The 24,368-nt window shown below is 43.5% G+C and overlaps 1 protein-coding gene and 1 long non-coding RNA gene across 3 annotated transcripts in view; one reads left to right on the forward strand and one right to left on the reverse strand.

Annotated features, from left to right (window-relative positions):
* Window positions 1-12,692, reverse strand: part of LOC138765131 (putative helicase MOV-10) — a 129,274-nt gene extending 116,582 nt beyond the window's left edge. Inside the window, exons 1-2 of one of the 2 annotated variants that reach the window (XM_069941939.1) lie at window positions 12,333-12,677; window positions 41-140 (exon numbers count right to left, since the gene is read on the reverse strand). In XM_069941939.1, coding sequence (XP_069798040.1) covers window positions 41-140; window positions 12,333-12,460 — 228 coding nt within the window. In that variant the 5' untranslated portion in view covers window positions 12,461-12,677. Of the gene's footprint in view, window positions 1-40; window positions 141-12,332 lie in introns of both variants that reach the window. The other variant, XM_069941940.1, reaches the window with a different exon arrangement.
* Window positions 12,660-24,119, forward strand: LOC138765135 (uncharacterized). The gene is made up of 3 exons (XR_011358491.1): window positions 12,660-12,744; window positions 19,736-19,869; window positions 21,746-24,119. It is a non-coding gene; the product is annotated as an uncharacterized lncRNA (long non-coding RNA).
* Window positions 24,120-24,368: the final 249 nt, after the last annotated feature.

A 24,368-nucleotide genomic window follows, 5' to 3' on the forward strand; every position in this document is an offset into this window, starting at 1 on the left:
AAGGGATGAATTTAAATAAAGTAAAAAAAAAGTACAATACCTGACGGGTAAAGAAAATCTCGCTGTTGGTCACTTGGGCTCTGCCCGATTTAGCTAGAGCATAAATTACGGCCGAGAAATTGACACTCAAAACACCATTTCTGTGGGTGGGGGGGGGGGGGGGAGGAGGAAAGAGACAAATACAATATTAAACATAACTGCCTGCTTGGGGGTCAAGTCTGTTGAGTGAAATCTAAATCTGGAATAGGAAGAGGTTGGAGAACTGGTGGCAGGAAATGCAGAGCACACAGGATTAACAGCCTACTCAAACTCGCTCTCCAGTGGGCTTCCACCTATTCCTCTCAGTGGCCTGGAGAATAGACTAATTAAAATTGGAACAGAGTTCCACTGGCACTGAGGTCTTCCCCCAATTGCTTCAGTTGCAAGTCAAGGGAGTAAGAATAAGCACAGTGTTAACTTGTGCAACCAAGCAGAGTGCAATTCAATTCCCTCCTCAATATCAGCATACACTTTCAAACATGAAACATGATTGAATTTGGGGTTTGTTTCTTGTCACACATTGAAAAAACTTTTGCATGCTGCCCAGGCAATTAGACAGTAACAGAGTACAAGTAGCACAAGGCCAAAAACTGAGTTACAATGAAACAAAAGTGCAGGTTACAGGGACACACATGACAAAATCATGTGGTATAGTGCAACATACTAATGGCAGGTCCATTCAAGAGTCTGACAAAAAGATACTGGCCTCAAATCTGGAGGTTCATGATATTTTCATGTATGTTCATGTTATTTTCTGCCAGAAAGAAAAGGAGGAGCGGAGCGTGTGACCAGGATGGGATGTGTCCTTTAACATGTTGACTGTTTTCACAAGGCAGTGGGAGGGTAGATGGAGTTGATGGAGGTTGGTTTGCATCATAACGCGAGTTAAACTGCTCCACCCACATTCCTATTTATCATGTAACAGATTTATGTTAATCTTTAGTGTAATTTTAAACTATATTTCATATGTGTGTGTGTGTGTGTGTGTGTGTGTCTTAGTAAAGTTAGTTATGAGTGGACAGGGTCACACTCAGGTCACATCACATTTACAGAGACGCCATTGCACAGAGAGAGAGAGTTCATTTCAGAGTCGCCGAGTCTAGAAGAACAAGACTATAATGGAACTAAAGTGGGTCTTAATTGATTGTAGGGCAATGGGTGTGTCAATTAAACAAGTTCAGGTGCTCAGACTTTCCGGAGTAATAACCACTTATTTTATGATGTGAAGGAAGATAAAAGAACATCCACCATGATTCGTGTTTTGGAGAAATGAAACTGAAACAGTGGTAATGTCATATCTCTGCAGGCAGAGAGACATTTTGGATACTGAAGAGATTGACCATCCTGTGAAAGATACAGGGTAAAACAGTAGTCTCTGGAGAGAAGTAGATGCTGTTCTGTACTGTATAATCCTTACCATAGGAGATACTCCAAGTGGCTTTAAAGTAAGTAAGAAATCACCTTGAAGATCACAGAACAAGGTGGAAGGAAACTTGTGAAATCACTCAAATGAAAATTACCCCTCTGAAAGACAACACATCAAAAGACTCGAGAGTTTAAAGAGATCTGAAGACATGATGTTTAAAAGTGCTTCATAATTACTTCTGAACTGCAATTTTAAAATCTTCAAGCAACACAAGATGTTTGATGGTGAAGTTTAAAATGGACTTTTCAGACTCAAGCTCAAACTGTAATAATTTGCATTTTAACACAAACACACATCTACATTTGTGCGTAGTGGGAATTAAGTTAGAGTTAAACTTCAAGATAAGTAATATGATATTATTAATAGTTTAATACAAACTATTATTTTGATTTTACCATTGTCTGGTGAATTCCTTTGTTAGTTCATAACAAAATTTGCGGCTCGTGTCCAGGGTTTAACCAAAATTGGAGCTTATTTGATTGATTAATATTTGATTTGTTTGGTTAAATTTATTTTTAAAAACCAATTAAAAGACGTGTGTGTGAAAGACAGCAGTAATGGATTTAGTTAAGTTTTTGACATCACCGATCTCTGCAGAATGGCAGACGGCAACAAGTGACTCATTGAGGGGGAAAAATTGTCGATGAAAAAAAAATTGAGATCCAAAGAATTATAGCTGAACGCTAGTAAAAGAGAAGATTTTTGAAGAGGAGGGGTAAGATCCATTTCCTGAGAGTAAACCTCTTAAGCAGCAGTTACAGATGGAACAGGTTGAGCTAGAGAAATGTAGAAGGGGCCTGTTAACGTGCTGTATGTCTAAATTTAAAATAAATTTAATTTATATCAAAACACTAAAATAGACTGTACGAGTAAACAGACTGTCCCTGGAGCAACACATTTGCTGGATGAACTCAGCATGAGTGGGAGTTAAAAAGCCTAGAACACTTCATCAGAAGCAAGAGTCTGGAGGAGAGGGAGCTAGTATTTTGATAACAGGGCGAGGGGCGTAGGACCAGGGTCTGTGGGGAACTGGTGAAGGATAAAAACCAGAAGCAGTTAATTAGCAGAAAGAAGTAAGAGAAGCAAAGGGGTGAAGTGCAGGAAGGGGAGCGCATACAGGGTGGAATCATACAGGATGTTACTGATTACTCAATTACAACCATTTATATTTCAAAAAATTCTTATCACAACATCAGGGATCCCAAAGCATTTAACAGTCAATGATATTTTCTTTCTTTGGCTTGGCTTCGCGGACGAAGATTTATGGAGGGGGTAAATGTCCACGTCAGCTGCAGGCTCGTTTGTGGCTGACAAGTCCAATGCGAGACAGGCAGACACGGTTGCAGCGGTTGCAGGGGAAAATCGGTCGGTTGGGGTTGGGTGTTGGGTTTTTCCTCCTTTGCCTTTTGTCAGTGAGGTGGGCTCTGCGGTCTTCTTCAAAGGAGGTTGCTGCCCACCAAACTGTGAGGCACCAAGATGCACGGTTTGAGGCGATATCAGCCCACTGGCGGTGGTCAATGTGGCAGGCACCAAGAGATTTCTTTAGGCATTACATATACATCTGAGCAAAATCACTTAGTGTTGTGATCACAGCTCCAAAAAGTAAAGGATTGAAATTTGAACATTTTATCGACTGCCCCAGTGTTTTTATAGCCAAAAAAAGTCTGATGATTGATTTCCCCCCCTGCATGCTCACTCTTATACGGAGAGCTGGGTCAATCAGTCAGGAAGTCGGAAACCATTACAATTTACCAATCTCTATCAAAGCCAACATCAATACCCTGGAAATTTCCCTTTGCTTTTCGATTTAAGAGACTACCAGGGCCAACCAAAAATAGAATGGACAGCACACTCCCTCACCTTAAATGGTGGAGGTCAAATGATGTTCTCAGGATTAAGGTTACTCCAGCTATTCCTATCAGAGATGAATTGTTATAGCTTGTTTTCTTATTCAGTGACCAGTTTCAACTGACAATATTGAAACAACCTCGCATTCAATCTCAACAACACCAAGGAGCTGATTGTTGACTTCAGGGAGGGAAAACCAGAGGTGTACAATCCAGTGATAATTGGGGGATCAAAGGTCGAGATGGTGAGCAAATTTAAGTTCTTGGGAGTCACTATCCCTGAGGATCTTTCCCGGACTGTTGGAACCATAAGTAATCATAGAAAATATGCCTATGTACTATTCATTATGTATTCATTAATCCATTACTATGTAACAATTTACTACAATTATACTGTTTAAGGGAAATAGGAATGCAATTAAGTAACAGCCACAGTGTGTAGAAAAGTTGACTGATGATAGTACGTGTAGAATTTGCAAAAGAGAGAAAATGTATAAACCAATTTAGTAGGAAGGCTCAGTCATAAGGAGGTGTTGAGAAGAACAGAAGACTATGGCCAGACGAGAACAAAGAAATAATTAGAAATATCTGGGGTATGAATTGATTTCTGATCAAGACAACAGGATATTCTGGCCTTGAGGATTAAGATAGGAGGTCTTTCTTCTTTGGCTTGGCTTTGCGGACGAAGATTTATGGAGGGGGTAAATGTCCACGTCAGCTGCAGGCTCGTTTGTGGCTGACAAGTCTGATGCGGGACAGGCAGACATGGTTGCAGGGTAAAATTGGTTGGTTGGGGTTGGGTGTTGGGTTTTTCCTCCTTTGCCTTTTGTCAGTGAGGTGGGCTCTGCGGTCTTCTTCAAAGGAGGTTGCTGCCCGCCAAACTGTGAGGCGCCAATGATGCACGGTTTGAGGCGATATCAGCCCACTGGCGGTGGTCAATGTGGCAGGCACCAAGAGATTTCTTTAGGCAGTCCTTGTACCTTTTCTTTGGTGCACCTCTGTCACGGTGGCCAGTGGAGAGCTCGCCATATAACACGATCTTGGGAAGGCGATGGTCCTCCATTCTGGAGACGTGACCCACCCAGTGCAGCTGGATCTTCAGCAGCGTGGACTCGATGCTGTCGACCTCTGCAATCTCAAGTACTTCGACGTTAGGGATGAAAGCGCTCCAATGAATGTTGAGGATGGAGCGGAGACAATGCTGGTGGAAGCGTTCTAGGAGCCGTAGGTGATGCCGGTAGAGGACCCATGATTCGGAGCCGAACAGGAGTGTGGGTATGTCAACGGCTCTGTATACGCTTATCTTTGTGAGGTTTTTCAGTTGGTTGTTTTTCCAGACTCTTTTGTGTAGTCTTCCAAAGGCGCTATTTGCCTTGGCGAGTCTGTTGTCTATCTCGTTGTCGATCCTTGCATCTGATGAAATGGTGCAGCCGAGATAGGTAAACTGGTTGACCGTTTTGAGTTTTGTGTGCCCGATGGAGATGTGGGGGGGCTGGTAGTCATGGTGGGGAGCTGGCTGATGGAGGACCTCAGTTTTCTTCAGGCTGACTTCCAGGCCAAACATTTTGGCAGTTTCCGCAAAACAGGACGTCAAGCGCTGAAGAGCTGGATCTGAATGGGCAACTAAAGCGGCATTGTCTTTGCCCTCAGACAGCTCCAAGAAAAGTGCAGAGAACAAAACAAAGGACTCTACATCACCTTTGTTGACCTCACCAAAGCCTTCGACACCATGAGCAGGAAAGGGCTTTGGCAAATACTAGAGCGCATCGGATGCCCCCCAAAGTTCCTCAACAAGATTATCCAACTGCACGAAAACCAACAAGGTCAGGTCAGATACAGCAATGAGCTCTCTGAACCCTTCTCCATTAACAATGGCGTGAAGCAAGGCTGTGTTCTCGCACCAACCCTCTTTTCAATCTTCTTCAGCATGATGCTGAACCAAGCCATGAAAGACCTCAACAATGAAGATGCTGTTTACATCTGGTACCGCACGGATGGCAGTCTCTTCAATCTGAGGCGCCTGCAAGCTCACACCAAGACACAAGAGAAACTTGTCCGTGAACTACTCTTTGCGATAGGAGGTCTACACCCTAGATAACTGCAGAGCAGGAAATTGCTTGAGATAAATCTTATGCAAGGAATCTAGCAAAGAAAGCCAACTCTTGCTCAATGTAATAAGGTTGATCTATATAAACAGATGAGACTGGACAGTAGAGGTCAGTCTTGGGGAATAGCTCACTGAGCAGGTGACCTATGAACTAACGACTGAACCAGAGCTGTTAAGCCTTATTCTTGTGCTGTATAATAAACTGATTGTGAAACCGAATACCTTCTCTTATCACTTCATTCAACGGGCAAGCTGGACTCGGACGACACATAGACTAAATTGAGGGTAGGGTAAAGGCAGAGTCCAATAGGACCCAAATCTCTTTGCAAGCTTTGAAAGCCTTTCTCATTGTCCACAATGCCTGCAATCTTTCTGTCATCTGCAAACTTGCTTATCCAATTTGCAACATTATCATCCAGATCATACATGACAACAATGGTCCCAGCACTGATCCCCGAGGCATACCACAAGTCACAGGCCTCCAGACTGAGAAGCAATCATCCACCACCACTCTCTGGCTTGTTCAATATTTGATGGTTCTGGACCTGTACTGATGGCATCATGAAAAGCACATCAGGGCCTCGACTTCTTCAGAAGTTTGTGGAAACCTGGCAAATTTCTCAAGATGTGTGGTGGAAAGTGTGCTGTCTGGCTGCATCTCGCACTGGTATGATGACACCAATACCCCCGAGCATAAAACCCCGCAAAGGGTAGTGGCACAGCCCAGGACATCGCAGGCAAAATTCTCCCCACCATCGAGAACATCTACGGGAACGCAGCTGTTAAGAGTACAGCAGCAGTCATCAAGAATCGACATAGCCCTAGCCGTAGCAAAAAAATGTATTATGTCAATCTGGAAATTGGAAGTTAATTTGAAAATACAACAATGGTATATAAAAATGAATAAATGTATTCCATTAGAAAAAATAACATATAGTTTAAGAAATAATATTGAAATATTCGAACAAATATGGGAGCCTTACATTAAATACAATAGCGAAAACCTACCGGGGACAAACATTACCTAAGTTGATGGAAGGAGAAGGAAAGAAAAGAATGGGCTCAGTAGAATTTCTGGTGTATTTTTGTTGAATGACAACATTGTCTGACTGGTTTAATGCAACCTAGATTGTATACCTAAAATGGATGAGAGGGGTGGGGTGGGGGGGTGGCCTGGGAGGAGGGAGGAGAAAAAGTCACTGTATATGTGTGAAAAAGAAAAAGTGTATACCATGGCTAATGTGATTTATGGTGTGAAAAATAAAAAATTTTAAAAAAAAGAATCGACATGACCCAGCACACACTCTGTTCTCGCTGCTGCCATCAGGAAAGAGGTATAGGTGCCACAAGAATCACACCACCAAGTTCAGGAACAGCTGCTCCCCCTCCACCGTCAGACTCCTCAACGACAAACTCAGTCAGGGACTCATTTAAGGACTCTTACTTTTGCACGTTATTGCATTTTTTCCCTCTGTATTGCACAGTCAGTTGTTAACATATCTTTATTTGTTCACGTGTGTACAGTTCTTGTTTTGCGCTACCAGTAAGTGGCAATTTTTCCTCGCCCACAGGAAAATGACTCCAGAATTGAATGTGATGTCCTGTATATAATCTGATTTTTTTTAAAATCTGAAATCTGTGTCAGCAGATATAGTCCACTAGAAGGATGCACTAGAAACATAAAACACCAGTCTACATTTACATACTAAATGCAAAACTGTAATTCTTAAAAAGAAATTCTGCAATTGAATTTGATGTAAATGACTAAGCGTCACTTCAATAAAGAGAGAACGTCAGGCAGTCTAGTCTGACAACTAAACACATCAGTCATGGTGAAACACAAATGCTACAGATGCTGGAATCTTGAGAAAGGATCTCCCAACAATTCCTTGCTCAGCATTCGAATTTTGTTGAGTGAGGGATTGGTTCCATAATGCAAATCTAGGTGTGTAATTGTTTCTCCGCTGATGAAGAGGGTACTCTTAAATCACTGGTGACCTGTCATTTTCATATATGCAACTTGCAGGATGCCAAGAGTACAACAGAGGGAGGGATGGGTGGTAGGTCAAGGGTCTGCTTGCACCCAGCGGCACAGGGATAGCTTCTGCCATCAGATTTCTGAATGAGCAAATGACCTCCTCCTCCTTCTCCTCTCTCCCCCCTTTCGAGTAGGCAAGATCAATAGCATTCGAATACAGTTAACTGTGACAGAGTATATAGATATGTTTTTGGGAGAAAAATTGTTAGAGTAGGTCACTTTAAAACAGATCTTATTTGAAATACTGGAGCTCTGCTAATGCTAGACATATCGGGGCCTCAACAGCTTTTCCAAGAGCTTTGAAGAGAGACTTCACTAATGGATTGCTGTTTATGAAAGAGCATGATGAAACCACTGCTGTCTGAAAGAGTTTGCTGTTGTAAGAGGGTCATGTGGTTTTGCAACCAGAGAGAGAGGGAGAGAGAAAAAAAAACAGGCCTTCTCTCAGAGAGAGTGAGAGAGATAGTGTACAGTGTTGCAGCCAGCAGAAGTAGCTGGGACTGGAACAGGTCAAGCTGGCAAGCCCATTTGGAAGATGGCCCGGTCAAAGCCCTTGAGGTTCATGCAAGAGGAGAGGACTGGCTGTCTAATGTTTCATTTGTTATAAGGGAAACAAAAATGAACTCTGAGGCAACCTGAAAGAAAGAGGTTATCATCTGGAGAACCCTGAAGGGGCAAGTTTCATCAGCATGACACTGGAGTAACTGATGGAAGTAAATCAGTTGTGGATAATAGACAATAGGAGCTGGAGTAGGCCCTTCGGCCCGCTGAGCCAGCACCGCCATTTTACAGATCATGGCTGATCACTACCATCAGTACCCCTTTCCAGCCTTATCCCCATAACCCTTAACTCCTTTGCCCACTAGAGTCTTATCTAACTCTCTTTTGAACACAATCAGCGAATCTGCCTCTACCTCCCTCTGTGGCAGAGCATTCCACAGATTCACACTTCTCTGGGTAAAAAAATGCTTTCTCATCTCCGTCCTAAAGGGCCTACCCTGTATTCTTAAACTATGCCCTCTAGTCCTCGTCTCCCCTATCATTGGGAACAAGTAATCCGACTTCACCCTGTCTATCCCCCTGATGATTTTGTATACCTCAATCATGTCCCCCCTCATTCCTTCTAAACTCCATCGGATACGTCCAGTTTTTCTAGTCTTTCAGCATATGTCAACCCCGCCATCCCTGGAACTAACCTTGTAAATCTGCGCTGCACACCCTCTAGAGCTAGTATGTCCTTCCTCAAAATTGGAGACCAGAACTGGACGCAATACTCCAGGTGGGGTCTCACCAGGGCCCTGTACAACTGCAGAAGGGCGTCTCTGTTCCTATACTCCAATCCCCTCTTTATGAAAGCCAACATGCTATTAGCCTTCTTCACAGCTTTCTGAACCTGCATGCTAGTCTTCAGTGACCGGTGAACAAGTACTCCCAGATCCATTTGCTCCTCCCCACTCCCTAGCTTGTCTCCATTTAAATAATACTCAGCTTTTCTATTATTGGCCCCAAAATGGATAACCTCACATTTGCTTACATTGAACGTCATCTTCCTGAGGATATAGGTTATGGTCAGTTAGCTCTCCACTGGCCACCGTGACAGAGGTGCACCAAAGAAAAGGTACAAGGACTGCCTAAAGAAATCTCTTGGTGCCTGCCACATTGACCACTGCCAGTGGGCTGATATCGCCTCAAACCGTGCATCTTGGCGCCTCACAGTTTGGCGGGCAGCAACTTCCTTTGAAGAAGACCGCAGAGCCCACCTCACTGACAAAAGGCAAAGGAGGAAAAACCCAACACCAACCAACCAATTTTCCCCTGCAACCGTTGCAACCGTGTCTGCCTGTCCTGCATCGGACTTGTCAGCCACAAACGAGCCTGCAGCTGACGTGGACATTTACCCCCTCCATAAATCTTCGTCCGCGAAGCCAAGCCAAAGAAGAGAAAAAGTTAGGGGGTAATGGTCATGCGGTGTCAAGAGACTTGGGGAACTTTCCTGGGGAAGTAGGGGATCTAATGGATATCTGGATCCAGAAACAGGAGGTTGTGAGTAAATTGTTGGGACTGAGGGCTGATAAATCCCCAGGGCCTGATGGGCTGCATCCCAGGGTGCTTAAAGAAGTTGCTATGGAAATTGTGGAAGCACTGGTCGACATTTTCCAAAGTTCCATAGATTCGGGGGAGGTCCCTGAGGATTGGAGAGTGCCTGATGTGGTGCCGATTTTTAAGAAGGGAGGGAGGGAGAAAACGGGAAATTATAGACCGGTCAGCCTGACGTCGGTGGTGGGGAAGATATTGGAGTCTATCATAAAAGGAGTAATAGCAGAACACTTAGGCAGAAATAATAGTATAAGGGCTAGTCAGCATGGATTCCTTAAGGGTAAGTCATGCTTGACTAACCTTCTGGAATTTTTCGAGGATATGACAAAGAGGGTGGACTTGGGAGAGCCTGTGGATGTGGTGTATTTGGACTTCCAGAAGGCCTTTGATAAGGTACCGCACGGGAGACTAGTGGGCAAGATCAGGGAGCATGGTATTGGAGGTAAGGTGCTGACATGGATAGGAAATTGGTTAAGAAATAGGAAACAAAGGGTTGCGGTAAGCGGGTCTTTTTCAGGATGGCAGGATGTGACGAGTGGAGTGCCGCAGGGATCGGTTTTGGGTCCTCAGTTGTTTGTAATTTATGTAAATGATTTGGATGAGGGGATTATAAATAATTTGAGCAAATTTGCAGATGACACGAAACTGGGTGGCGGTGTGGGGTGTGAGGAGGATGTCAGGAAAATGCAGAGGGACTTGGACAGGTTGGGGGAGTGGGCTGCTGTCCTGGAACAACAAATCTTTCTCTGAAAACTGACAAGAACCTTCCTGAGTGGTAACTGTTTATCTTTCAAGCACCAAAGCCTGGTGAACTTTATAAATGCTGAATTCTGTGCACAGTATAAGAATTGCCTGCAACCAGTGAACTTGGAGGAATGAGAAGTGAGACTGGACTGTGAACCAAAGAACTTTTCTGAACTTACACATACATTACATACACATGCACTTAGAATTAGAAGGGGGTGAAGAAAGTCAAAGTTAAAGTTTGTTTCTATTTTCATGTTTAAAGATAATTAAAAGCAACTTTTGTTTAAGTTACCATTTTTCTTGGTGAATATCTATTGCTGCTGGGTTTTGGAGTCCTCTAGGCTTGTCACGTAACATCCTTCAAACTGCATGTCGGTGAAAGGCCATTCTCTAGGCTGGCAATTCAGGTACTAATTAGAAATAAATGCCACTCCTAATGAATATAGTGCAAATAAATGAATATCGACTGAAAGGATAGAACTTAAATATGTTTACGGACTGTCCAACACTATTTGAATGCTAGTTTGAATGAGGTGTCCTATTTATACTTGGATCAGTGCAGAGTAGAAGGGCCAAATTGGCCTGTTTCCGTGCTGTAATTGTGATGTAGTTGTATGGTTAAGGAGGATGTAATTCAAAAAGTGCAGAAACTTAACACAATAGTAGCAGTGAGGTGAGATTACAGGTAACAAATTTTATAGCAGTGGCTTTAAATCATGAATGAATAAAGGAAGAATAAGTTTCAATGGCCAATGGATCAGTGAGGACAGAGAATGAAGTCCTGTGAGGAAAAGGTTTCTTTACTTAGCAGGCAAATAGAATAGCAGTAAAGATGTAGTAGGAGCGATATATCTGGAAACAACCCCCCCCCCCACCCCATTCAGCCCCAATCTAATGGAAGAACAAGCAAGCCAACATTAGTGCCAATAGCCTTTTCCCAACCAAGATTCTCAGCCAGAAATCTTTAAATCCACTCAGTCAGCTCTGATGGAAGAGCCAGTGCAATTTGATCGCCTTTCCCCAGCCTCCCTACTCCAAACTTTGACAGGGAAAGAGATTATAATGCTAATATGTCTCCATCTACACATGACAAAATTTAGGCCTTTGTATTTATGCCACAAACATTTCAAGCCACCACTCTTCATCTAACACAGTGGCTCTCAACCTTTTTCTTTCCACTCACATCCCACTTAAAGTAATCCCGGTGCCATGTGGTAAGTAAGGGATGGCTTAAGGTGGGATGTGAGTGGGAAGGGAAGGTTGAGAACCACTCGCTAGACCCAACTGTGACTGAAATATTTTGCTTGAGAAAAATTGTCAACGGCCCATTTCCTTTGGAGTTCTGAAACCGTGCACATAACGAGTCAATGAGGGAAAATTCGAACACCTATTCTAACTTCATCCCTGTCTGTCCAGATGCCAACAAAATTAATACGTTTCATGTAAAAATTGCCTTTAACTTTGAATGCAAGACATCATGCTTTAACTGGAGTGCAAAACATATTACAATGGTAGGCAACGATGAGCTCCGAAAGAGCAACATTTAAAGGGGGCAATTGAGGGCGAAGGACAGATGGTTTTAATTGCTGAGTTCATCCACACACCTTACTTTACAAGGGAGCCATTTTCACAGCCTTTTATAATCCAGACGGATGCCTTACTTCTCGGAACCATGAACCAAGCATCAAAAGTGCTAAAGAAACTCAAAGGGATCACACTGCGCCTATGGACCTTGACATCAACGTGCATTTCTGGGAAAGTAACAGCCACTGGAATGTTTTAGTCCATTCTCCCCATTCCAGTGATATTCCTTCCAGTCGCTTCTCATCACAGGTGATCCTCACTACCCATTTAGTTTTAAGATTGGCCTCCTTTTAACCCTTTTGGAGGCGATTCTCCCCTCCTTCTCAGCCACACCATGCTGGAAACCCTCGGCACAGGAACACAAAGAGGAAACATAAAACTGCAACTTACTCCCGGGACAGAAGGGAAGGAGCGGTCGGTGGAAATGGAAAGGGGATGAAATGTTACCTGCCCCTGAACTGGGAATTGTAAATGGACTTGAGCCTTGCTTTGTCGGTCACTTGTTGCTCGCCCAATTGCTGGATAAACTGCAGCCCGACTTCACGTTTCGACCTCAAGCTAAGTTTCCTGGACATTTCGTTTCGAAAAACCCTAAAAGTTTGGTCCTCAGTGGAACTGGAGCCAAGTGCGCGCAGCCCCGCAAAAGAGAATGAAAACTGAAACAAGGGGCGAGGTTCCAGACGTCACCGAAAAGCTGCTGCTTTGACCGTGACTCAACTGGGATGTTGATTTCAGGGGTTCACGAAACGTGGTGCATTTGGAAACGAAAGTGAAACTCAAGAAGGTCCCAGTCGTCCTGGCAAACCGGTGCCCGGGGAGATGCGTCCACTCGGGATAAAGTTTCAAAAACGTCCAAGACGTATGGAGGGAGGAGGGAGGAGGGGGAGGAGGGAGGAGGGGGAGGGAGGAGGGAGGGGGGAGGGAGGGGGGAGGGAGGGGGGAGGAGGGGGGAGGGAGGGGGGAGGGGGGAGGAGGGGGAGGGGAGAGGGGGGAGGGGGAGGGGGGAGGAGAGGGAGGGGGAGGGGGGAGGAGAGGGAGGGGGAGGGGGGAGGGGGAGGGAGAGGGGGAGAGGGGGGAGGGGGAGGGAGAGGGGGGAGGGGGAGAGGGGGGAGGGGGAGAGGGGGGAGGGGGAGGGAGGGAGGGGAGAGGGGGAGGGAAGGGAGGGGAGGAAGGGGAGGGGAGGGGAGGAAGGGGAGGGAAGGGAGGGGAGGAAGGGGTAATTTGCTCATTCAGAAATCTGATGGCAGAAGCTGTCCCTGTGCTGCTGGGTGCAAGCAGACCCTTTACCTCCCACCCACCCCTCCCTCTGTGCCACTTGGCATCCTTCAGGTTGCATATATGAAATGACAAAAAACTATGTAAGGGATAATGGAATGTGAGGAGTCAAGCAAGTGTTAATTAAGAATGAATTACGATGGGTTAAATAAGGGGGAAGTAAGAATGGAATGTGAGGAAGGGTTAAGCAAGTATAATAAAATAGGGGTCTTCAAAAACAGGATAGCAAGTCCTGGGGGTTGATTAATGAATAAGAACAAAGACATGACACTGGTAAACAAGTTTGCAGAAAGGCACATAATAAACTGATAAGAAGTTAGAAGACACCTAGGCAGAATTACCTAAGGCAGAATTACCAATCCAGGAGGCAGAAAAATGTTAAGGGGGAAGGTACCTCTGAACTGAAATGGAATGTATAAAAAGTTGGGTGAGCCCCAGTATCTGTGTGTATTCCCAGGGTAAGGGGAAGCATCCAACTTTTCATTGTTGTAAAATTATAATAAACGTTTCTTTGTTCTCAATTTTTGTCTCGAGTGAAATCTGTGAAGGCACCTCTGCTTCTCACAACTATGAAGATAACTCTTAAGAATTTTTAAAATTTGCAATTTGTATATATTTTTTCCTTGAATAAGATTATTTATTGCACCCTTTTTGGGGGGGGGGGTCGGGTGGGGAAAGGAATGTTTTTTTTTAAAGTTAATGGCAAAAATCTCTGTGCCTTTCCACACATGTTACTGAAAAGAATTCTGTCCATGTATTCACATCAAACCAAGAGCCAGATTACCCCCTCCTTCCAGCCACAGTATCCTGGTTCCCTCTGAACACAAGGCATGGAACTACTACCCTAATGGGATAATTGTCTTGCCAGGTAACAATTTACAACTATGCCCATTCTGAAAACATTGCCAAAGATCAGAGACATATTAGTGAATTTAGCCCATCCACTGTCTAACGTATTCCATCGAAGATGAGGTACAGACAAATGAACCTAGGATTGGTGATTGAGGAGAGGAGAATGGTCCATTCACAGATTCCTGAAATTTGGGATTGACACAGTTGCTTATTGTTTTTTTCAAAATGACAAAACAACAAAAGCTGAATATGCTTGAACCTTGAGAAGGCAAAGAACTGCTGGAGGAACTCAGCGGGTCAGACAGCATCCATGGGTGGAAATGGTCCGTTTTTCTTAAATCTTTTCTTTGGCTTGGCTTCGCGGACGAAGATTTATGGAGGGGGTAAAAAGTCCACGTCAGCTGCAGGCTCGTTTGTGGCTGACAAGTCCGATGCGGGACAGGCAGACACGATTGCAGCGGTTGCAGGGGAAAATTGGTTGGTTGGGGTTGGGTGTTGGGTTTTTCCTCCTTTGCCTTTTGTCAGTACACAGCCGTGGTTTGCAACAACCGTGGCTTTGGAATTGTAAAGATGAGACTGTAATCAGGGTAAATTTTATTGTAATTGCGCTCACTGCAGACCCGGATTTGCTAGGATTATTATTCATTATGGCCTCATTTATTTAGAAATGGCAGCTATTTCTTGGCAGATTAAAATTAATTAAAATAAAAAGGAGAGAAATTGGGCAGGATTGGTCTTGTGGTTAAAAAAGATGATAAAAGTCGGAAGCGTGATTAGTAAAATGCCAGAAAAACTGGTTGTGTTGATACCCTCAGGAAATGGAAAGTCATAGATCAGCTGGTACATTGGGAGAGTAATGGCAGATGGAATTTAATCCTGGTAAATGCTAGGTAATGCATTTTGGAATGTCAAATAATTGTAGGGCAAGTACCATGAATGGGAGGGTGTCATATTGAGAAGAATATCAGTTCAATGGGATATCAGAGAGATGGGTCTGGACACATAACTTTTTATCAACACATGAGAAACAAACAGGGGAGAATTAAATGGTACTCGATCACTATTTCACTTAAGAGATGATATAGACCTTCACCTCGGACTTTGGTTGGACTCCGACAACAGTAAACCTATACTCGATACACTCATACACTACAAACAGGGAGTTTTAAGCACACACCTGGTTCCCTGACCAATGGGGTAGTGGCTCTCTGGAGGCAGAGAGCCGCAACCCTGTTGGTCAGGGAGCCAGGGGTGTGTGATAGAGTACCTGTTTATAGTGTGTGAGCAGGTCAAGTATAGGTTTACCGTTGTTGGAGTCCAACCGAAGCCCGAGGTGAAAGTTTATACCATCTCTTAAGTGAAATAGGGATTGAGTACCATTTAACGTTCTCCCGTTTGTTTCCCCTGTTCATAAAAGTTACATGTGATTGTAACACTTGTGTCCAGACTTGTTGCTCTGTGAATCCACCGAACTTGATACTCTTCCCAACAGGACCTTAGGAAATAGTGAGGAATGGAGGGGCATGAAAAACAAACTCCCTGAATGTGCCAGCAAGGTAGATGGATTGGTAACTGTGTAATGGGATGCTGGGCTTTATCAGCCAGGGCATCATATATATGAGGGGGAAGTTATGGCACTGCTTGTACAGCACTGGTGACTTGACATCTGGAATATTGCATGCAATTTTAGTTGTGATTTTTTTTCTGGAGCACTTGCAGAACAGATTCAACAGGATGGAGAGACTGGATAGACTATTTATGTTGGAGTAATCACCGGGGGGTACCTGACACGTGTACAAATTTATGATAGATATTGATTGAGCAAACAGGTATGAACATTTTCCCCTCAGCAGAAGAGGTGTCCAGAACCAGTGGGCATAGGTTTAAGTTATGGAAATAGAGGTTTAGAAAGATTTACAGAACAACGGTTTCACCCAGAGGGTGGTTTGAAAATGTAATCCTCTGCCTGAGAGTCTGTTGGAGGCAGAGATGCACAATATTTCTGGACGAGCATTTAAATCAGATTTATTGTCAGAGTACATACATGACATCACATACAATCCTGAGATTCTGTTTCCTGTGGGTGAGGCAGAATTATCACTTATTGGTAGTACAAAAAAACTGTACTCAACATACACATGTGAATAAATAAGGAAAAGTAAACAAACTGACTGTGAAATACCGAGAGACGAGAAAATCAATAAAGTGCAAAAGGTCCTTAAATGAGTCCCCAAGTTTGTTGTTGAGGAATCTGATGGTGGAGGGGAAGCAGCTATTCCTGAACCTGGTGGTGTGAGTCCTGTGGCACCTATACCTCTTTCCTGATGGTAGCAGCGAGAACAGAATGTGTGCTGGGTGGCGTGGATCATTAATGATTGATGCTGTTCTCTGATGTCAGCATTCCCTGTAGATCTCCTCGACGGTGGGGAGGGTTTTGCCTGCTTTCCCTTGCTAGTAATGGTCAAGGGTTTTGGAAGTGGTGTTGGAGTAGCCAATCCAAGTAACTACAGTTGCCATTTATCAACCTGACGATGAACATTGTCAAGGTCTGACTACTTTGTTTGCTATCGAGTTGCAAATAGAATTTAATGCTACTGAATTTCCAGCAAAGATCCCCACTTCTGATCTTGACAAAATAAAGATCAATGACAAAGCACCTGAAGATGAGTGGGTCTGGGATACTGCCCTGAGGAACTCGGACACTAACGTTCTGATTCTCCAGTAACCGGGCTCCACTATGATAATCCTTCCAGCCATTAAAGTGCTTTCTTCTTGAGGTACATTGATTTCAGTTGGTTGTTTTTCCAGACTCTTTTGTGTAGTCTTCCAAAGGCGCTATTTGCCTTGGCGAGTCTGTTGTCTATCTCATTGTCGATCCTTGCATCCGATGAAATGGTGCAGCCGAGATAGGTAAACTGGTTGACCGTTTTGAGTTTTGTGTGCCCGATGGAGATGTGGGGGGGCTGGTAGTCATGGTGGGGAGCTGGCTGATGGAGGACCTCAGTTTTCTTCACACTCCTGTTCGGCTCCGAATCATGGGTCCTCTACCGGCACCACCTACGGCTCCTAGAACGCTTCCACCAGCGTTGTCTCCGCTCCATCCTCAACATCCATTGGAGCGCTCACACCCCTAACGTCGAGGTACTCGAGATGGCAGAGGTCGACAGCATCGAGTCCACGCTGCTGAAGATCCAGCTGCGCTGGATGGGTCACGTCTCCAGAATGGAGGACCATCGCCTTCCCAAGATCGTATTATATGGCGAGCTCTCCACTGGCCACCGTGACAGAGGTGCACCAAAGAAAAGGTACAAGGACTGCCTAAAGAAATCTCTTGGTGCCTGCCACATTGACCACCGCCAGTGGGCTGATAACGCCTCAAACCGTGCATCTTGGCGCCTCACAGTTTGGCGGGCAGCAGCCTCCTTTGAAGAAGACCGCAGAGCCCACCTCACTGACAAAAGGCAAAGGAGGAAAAACCCAACACCCAACCCCAACCAACCAATTTTCCCTTGCAACCGCTGCAATCGTGTCTGCCTGTCCCGCATCGGACTGGTCAGCCACAAACGAGCCTGCAGCTGACGTGGACTTTTTACCCCCTCCATAAATCTTCGTCCGCGAAGCCAAGCCAAAGAAGAAGACATTGATTTCAATGTTACTACCTCTTTGTTTCAAATGCTGCCTTTTAGACATCCAGGGCAACCGCTCTTGCCTCACCTCAGGAACTGAGCCCTTTAGTCCATTTTGGACCAAGGTTGTGATCTGCTCTGGTGAAACCCAAAATTGCTTTATTGAGCAACACCATTGATGATACTTACCATCATTGAGTGGTAAAACACAGGATTCCGTTGACACCGTGGTGAAGTGAAAAAACACACAAATACTGGAGAAACTCAGCAGGTCAAACAGTTCCTTTATGTAGCAAACGTAAAAATACATCACCGTTTTGGGCTTGACTTAACCATGGTGTCAACAGAATCCTGTGTTTTACTTCTGATTATAACCACAACTCTGTGAACACTCTCTGAGGGATGCCTACCCTGAAGGTTTGCCTATGCTCTCACTGCTCCCCATCTGTCACCCCTGCTGCTCTCAAGCTTACCACCCCCCCTTTCCCCTTTTGTTCAGACATCTCTCATATTCCCCCACACCTTGATGAAGGGCTCAAGCCCAAAAGATTGGTGATGTATCTTTACCTTTGCTAAATAAAGGCACTGTTTGATCTGCTGAGTTTCTCCAGCATTTGTGTTTTTCCATTACTGGGTGACGATTAATTTACTGATTTAGCAGTAATTAGCTGGAATTGATTTGTCCTGTGAGCAAGGGGATACTGGCACTTGGCCAATTTTCCACAATTGTCTTGAGGCATTATTGTAAGACGACAGTTTGAACAGAGGTAATAACTAGTTCTGGAGGCTACATCCATTCTACTCTCCTACAGGCTAGGGGTTCAGCCATGGAATAAAGTAAATTGGCTGAAGGTTGATTTATGGCATACTGCTGATCTGAAAAGTAGTCCTGATGGGGAAATGGAACTGTTATAATAGATATAACAAAGGCACTGGGAGAATAGAATAAATTCTTCATGGAAAGGCATGTGGGATAGAATGTCATCAAGGTATCTGTGGTAACATGCTGAAAGAAAAACATTTTAGGTCCGAGACTCCTCACCTGAATGCTGTTATGTCTGAGTTCTTGGATTCTGACCTCGCTATGATGATCAAGTGAAACACAAAAGTCTGCAGATGCTGAGATTGTCATAAAACACACAGAGAATGCTGGAGGAACTCAGCCGGTCTCGCAGCGTCCAGGCACTGTTTGACCTGCTAAGATTTTCCAGCATTTATGTGTTTTTTTCACTCAAGCCCAAAACATCGGTTATGTATTTTAACCTTTGCTACATAAAGGACACAGTTTGACCTGCTCAGCTTCTCAGCATTTTGATTTTACTTCAAGATTCTCAAATGTTTTTTTTAAAGCAGTATTCCTTCATTATTCTAAATTGTATCATTTGGATGGTAAAAAAATGTTGGGTAGTCAGAAAGTGAGATACATCCCACAAGATACACACATCACCTTCAGCCAGAGAGATGGGAAACATGCCAGTGTCATGCAATTTAATTGGTTTCATTTATTAATTCTGCCGCACATGGGACTTGCTGACACCAGTATTTATTTTATTCAGATCCAACTGCCCTTGAAAAAGGGATTATGTCATTCTAGAACATAGAAATGAATTCTTCAGCCCAGCACCTCTAAATCTCCTCCCTCTCACCTAAAAATCTGCCCACTTGTTTTTTGTACCTCTACCACCAGAGAAAGATTTTGCCTATTAATCCTAGCTACTGCATCTCATTCTTATAAACCTCTATCCGTACCTTCCTAAATTGCTGTCAAGCTTCTGGTTCAGGCACAATGGAGGTGAACCTGAAAGTGGTTGTATTTACATGCATCTACTACCCAACCTTCTTTGGATGAAGCTTTACCCCAACGATCTGGGTGCTGAACCTGACAATGGTTGAATGGTTAGCAGTATATGCGAGCATCGGGATGTGCCTGTGGAGCAAGATAAATTCGAACCCTGATGGATGGAGATTGTTGTTTAATGTGCAGAGTGCATTGTTCATTAAGCAAGAGTAAGGTCAGTGCTGTAATCAGTGGGAGGCTTGAAGGATTTTTGATACTAAGCATGTGATGTCACAGATATTTCCTTGCTTTGTATCTAGGTTCTGGGGGCTTCACTTCTCATGAGCTTGATTGCTGTCACTTCTAGTTTGCAAAGCAGCAATGGTCTGAACTTCAGAGACAAAGATGGACGATTGAGGCAACAACAATCTATCCACAAATGCTTCAAATCAAGGTATCTGTGGTAACATGCTGAAAGAAAAACATTTTAGGTCCGAGACTCCTCACCTGAATGCTGTTATGTCTGAGTTCTTGGATTCTGACCTCGCTATGATGATCAAGTGAAACACAAAAGTCTGCAGATGCTGAGATTGTCATAAAACACACAGAGAATGCTGGAGGAACTCAGCCGGTCTCGCAGCGTCCAGGCACTGTTTGACCTGCTAAGATTTTACAGCATTTATGTGTTTTTTTCACTCAAGCCCAGCTGAGAAGCTGAGCAGGTCAAACTGTGTCCTTTATGTACCAACATTCTCAACATCAAAATTTTAAACCACATTCAGAGGCCTCTAAAGTAATGCTACATAATTTTCTGGTCCAACACCAGGTACTTTACTTCAAGCTCTCATGATAGTTTAAAGGAAATTTCAAGATGCTGTCTAAGTCTTCTTGAAAAATCCAACATCCTCGCTTAACTTGTGATGACTGTTGGCCTATGAACGCTCAAAATGGAAGTTGTGTTCCTTTGTCAGAGGCACACAAAAGCCTCGGGAGATAGACCATTATGCCAACAACATGGCTCGCCCTTTTCCCCACTGCTCCCATCAAGGGCTTTCTGCTCTACCTGTGGCAGAGTGTGACAATCCCACACAGAGCTTGGCAATTGGAATGAAAGCAGGTGATTGTCGACTTCGAGGCACTACCAAACTCGGATTGTTTGCCTGGTGGATTTCCTGGCCACACGGAGCTTGCTAACCTTCCTCTCCATCGTTGTTTAAAAAGCTGTACACCTACTCTTGCTCAGCCATAGCCCCATGACGACGCATTAGCAGCACAGTTGGCTCAGGACGTTGGCTGAAATCTCTGTAATGAGCCTGCAGCAAAGATTTAGTGAACATTCTCCACTGGATCAAGTACAGATCCCTTCTGCTGTCTAATTTTGCTTCTGGATATCTAAACAAATTTGGTTTGATAAAGCAGATTTTAATCTCAAGGTATTTGGACATGTCAGCTCTATAGTTACAGAGCTGCCATCAATTCAGGCAATGTAATCTACTGCAAACAGCAATGAAATAATGCTCAATTATTTTCTTTAGTAACGCTGCTTGAAGTAGATTGGCCCAGAATCATCCAGCATCTAATCCTCAATTTATACTCCCCATGTTCCCATCAACTCTTCCCAAATTATTCAACTCAGCTACACACAAGGGGCAATTTCCAGCAGCCAATTAATCTACCATCCCACTCATTTTCGGGATGTGCAAAGAAATGGTTGGCAGTGTGATTAGTGAAATGCTGTTAGGGTGCGAGCAACCCGGATTTGAATCTGCTGCCATCTGTAAGGAGTTTGTATGTTCTCCCTGTGCCTGCGTGGGTTTCCTCCCACCCTTCAAAAAGTTTGGGGGTTGTAGATTAATTGGGCGGTACGGGCTCATGGGCCGGAAGGGCCTATTACTTTGCTGTATGCCAAGATTTAATACAAAACCTGAACACCCGTAGGAAGACACATGGTCATGGAACATGCAAACACAGGATTGAATCCAGGTCACTGGAATTGAGGCAGATGCTCTACTATATGTATCACTGAACCTAGAAATTTAGCTTCTAATTAAAAATGCAAGAGTTCTGTCAGTAATAGCACTATTTGCATTGCACGTCAACTCCATAACCTGGATGTCAATAAATTTTGGAAATGTATTATAAATTACGCAATTCATTTCTGGATTAGTACAAGCAGTGGGCGCACGGTTAGCGCAACCCTATTATAGTGGCTGTGACCTGGCTTCGCATCTGCTGTTGTAAGGGATTTGTGCATTCTCTCCAAGTCTGCATGGGTTACTTCCATGTTCTCTGGGTTCCTGGTCACAATCTCTTCTTTCTACTATCTTCAGGTCAAAGGTGGAAAAGCCTGCAGTTCAGCACCATTGGTTTTAAGAACAGGCTCTTGAACCTCCCTTTACTACCCTGCAACCACCAAAAGATTGGTCTCCAATATTGAAACATCACACTTTTATCTTGCACTGACTTCAACCGTGAATATTTACCCATACTATATTTGTCCTCTCGTTTCCTGTCCTGAAATACTGTTGTAATTTAATTTATACTATTGTAATTGTGCAGCTGCAGTGGGGGAGGTCCATGAACGTGCTGCAGAAACACAGCAGGTCAGGTACATAACTGAAAAAGGGTCCAGGCCTGAAATGTAGTCTCTCTTCACTTTGTATGGTTGTTGCGTGATGTCGTGAGTTTCTCCAGCACACTTGTGTATAGCACTTGACCCCAGCATCTGCAGACTTTCTTGTTTAACAGCTGCATCAGTACATTGTACTTGGGATTAAAGTTTTTAAAACATTATATACACATCTCTCAAATCACTAATCATTATGAATAGATTGAAACAAGGAAGCCTTGCTAGTCAGTGTCTGGTTACCTGAGAAAGTTCTATTTATTTTTACTCAGTTTCCTATATGTCAACCAATTTTAATCCATGCCAGCAAAATTACCCCAATAGCGTGGGTTCACTTTTGCACACTTACTTCTTAAGGGGGACCTTGACAAAGGCCTTCTGAAAATCCAAAGACACTACATCAACTAGATTTACTTTTACCCTTTCTACCAGTTACATCATAAAAAAGGTTTGTCAAACACAAGTTTTCATAAATTGATGTTGAAATTGTCTAATCATCGTCAAAGTGCCCTTTTATCACACCCTTTCTGAAATATTCCAACTTTTCTTTCTACTACTGATGTTTGTCCAGCTGATGTTACTTCCCTTTCTCTCCCTCCATTTTAAAATGCCTCTATAGAATGTTGATAAGACGGTGTCAGTATAACCATAGTTTGTGGCGATTAAATATTTCCTTGCATCTCCAGGTCAACTCTGATGGGTTGACAACCATAAATATAAATCCCGATAGAATAAGACTATTTAGCAAGAGGAGAAATGCAAACCCAAGAATTTTCTGGTGATGTCCCAGAATATCAGCAGTGCTCCAAATTAGTTTCTACGTTGGCTTTATCACCAACAACACCACGATTATTGAATTTCATTTGCCAGCTGACTTTTCCAATCCAATGTAAATGTTATGTGCCATAATGGACTTTTGTTGACAAAAAGGCAGCTGCTAAATGATGTTACTGAACAAACCGGCCAGAACAGAAAGATGCAGAAAGTAACCAGAACAGATTCATTTTAGATGAGATTAAACCTTTTAAGTTTGCCCTCACACACCCACAATGTGGTTCAGTGTCAAATGAATGTTTCTGTAATGAACCCTGGGGAATTTATGTTAAGAGGCTATATGGCAGTTGAATAAAGTCAACATGCATTTCTTGAAAGTTGGGTGTTTGGCAGTCTACTTACAAAATGACACATTTATTGTCAAACGCCTTATGTCCATGTAGACAATATTCCTTATGGTAGAGTGATACACAGGATCCACAGTGAACAGATAGTTTGGACTCAGAATTGGCTTCCCATAGAAAGCAGAGGTTAGTGGTGGGTGTGATTCTGGCCAGAGGTTCTCAACCAATGCCATTCTGCAAGGCACTTGGCAATATTGTGTGCAGTTCTGTTCACCCCATTACAGGAGGGATCAGAAAGGAACAGAAAAGATTTACCAGGATGTTGCCTGGATTAGAAGGGGACGAACTATGAGGATGAGGCGGACAAACTTGAGTTGTTTTCTCTGGAGCACCAGAGACTGAGGGGACACCTGATAGAAGTTTACAGCATTATGAAGGGCATATTTAGGGTAGACAGTCAGAATTCCACCCCCACCACCCTGATACTAGACGACATGCATTATTAGTTAAGGAGGAAAGTTTAAAGGAGATGTGAGGGGATAATGGGCTACCAGGGATAGCGGTAGAAACAGATATGATGGAAGCATTTAAGAGGCTTATAAATGAACACACGAATATCATGTGCAAGCAGTTTAATTTTGGCATGTTTTGTACAGACATTGTGGGCTAAAAGACCTGATCCTGTCTGTATTGTTCTAGGTTTATATCAGTAGTGACCCAGAGGTTGGGCTACAAAATACAGTAAAACCCCTAGAATGTGGCACCCGTGGGGATTGATAAGTGAATATTCTGGTTGCTTGAGATTGGGTGTTGCGTGATTGGTGAATTAAAAGTGGCGCCAATTTTAAACTATTTTACTTTTTCCTATTTACTTTCTGTGATTATTTTTTACTGGTTGCTTGAATTCTGGATAACGGCGATTTTAAAATATTTGTAAATTCAAAACAAACTTCATGAGCTGATGACAGTACCTTTAGTCCAAACATAGGTTTCTTCATCTTTCCACACTAGTTCACATTTTTGGGAAGTTTCTTCGTATCAGTGGTTACTGTTGATGCATAATAGATACATGCCATCTTCTCTAATTTTCATCTTGAGTTTCAGAAGATATTGCAGGTATGGTCCATGTGGTTCTCATTTGATTTCCATTCTTTTTTTCTCAGCTGGGTTTGTTGAATCTAGGACTGGGAAGATGGTCTTGTGTCCATT

The sequence above is a fragment of the Narcine bancroftii genome, chromosome 5 (assembly GCF_036971445.1).
Source record: "Narcine bancroftii isolate sNarBan1 chromosome 5, sNarBan1.hap1, whole genome shotgun sequence".
NCBI classification, from domain to species: Eukaryota; Metazoa; Chordata; class Chondrichthyes; order Torpediniformes; family Narcinidae; genus Narcine; species Narcine bancroftii.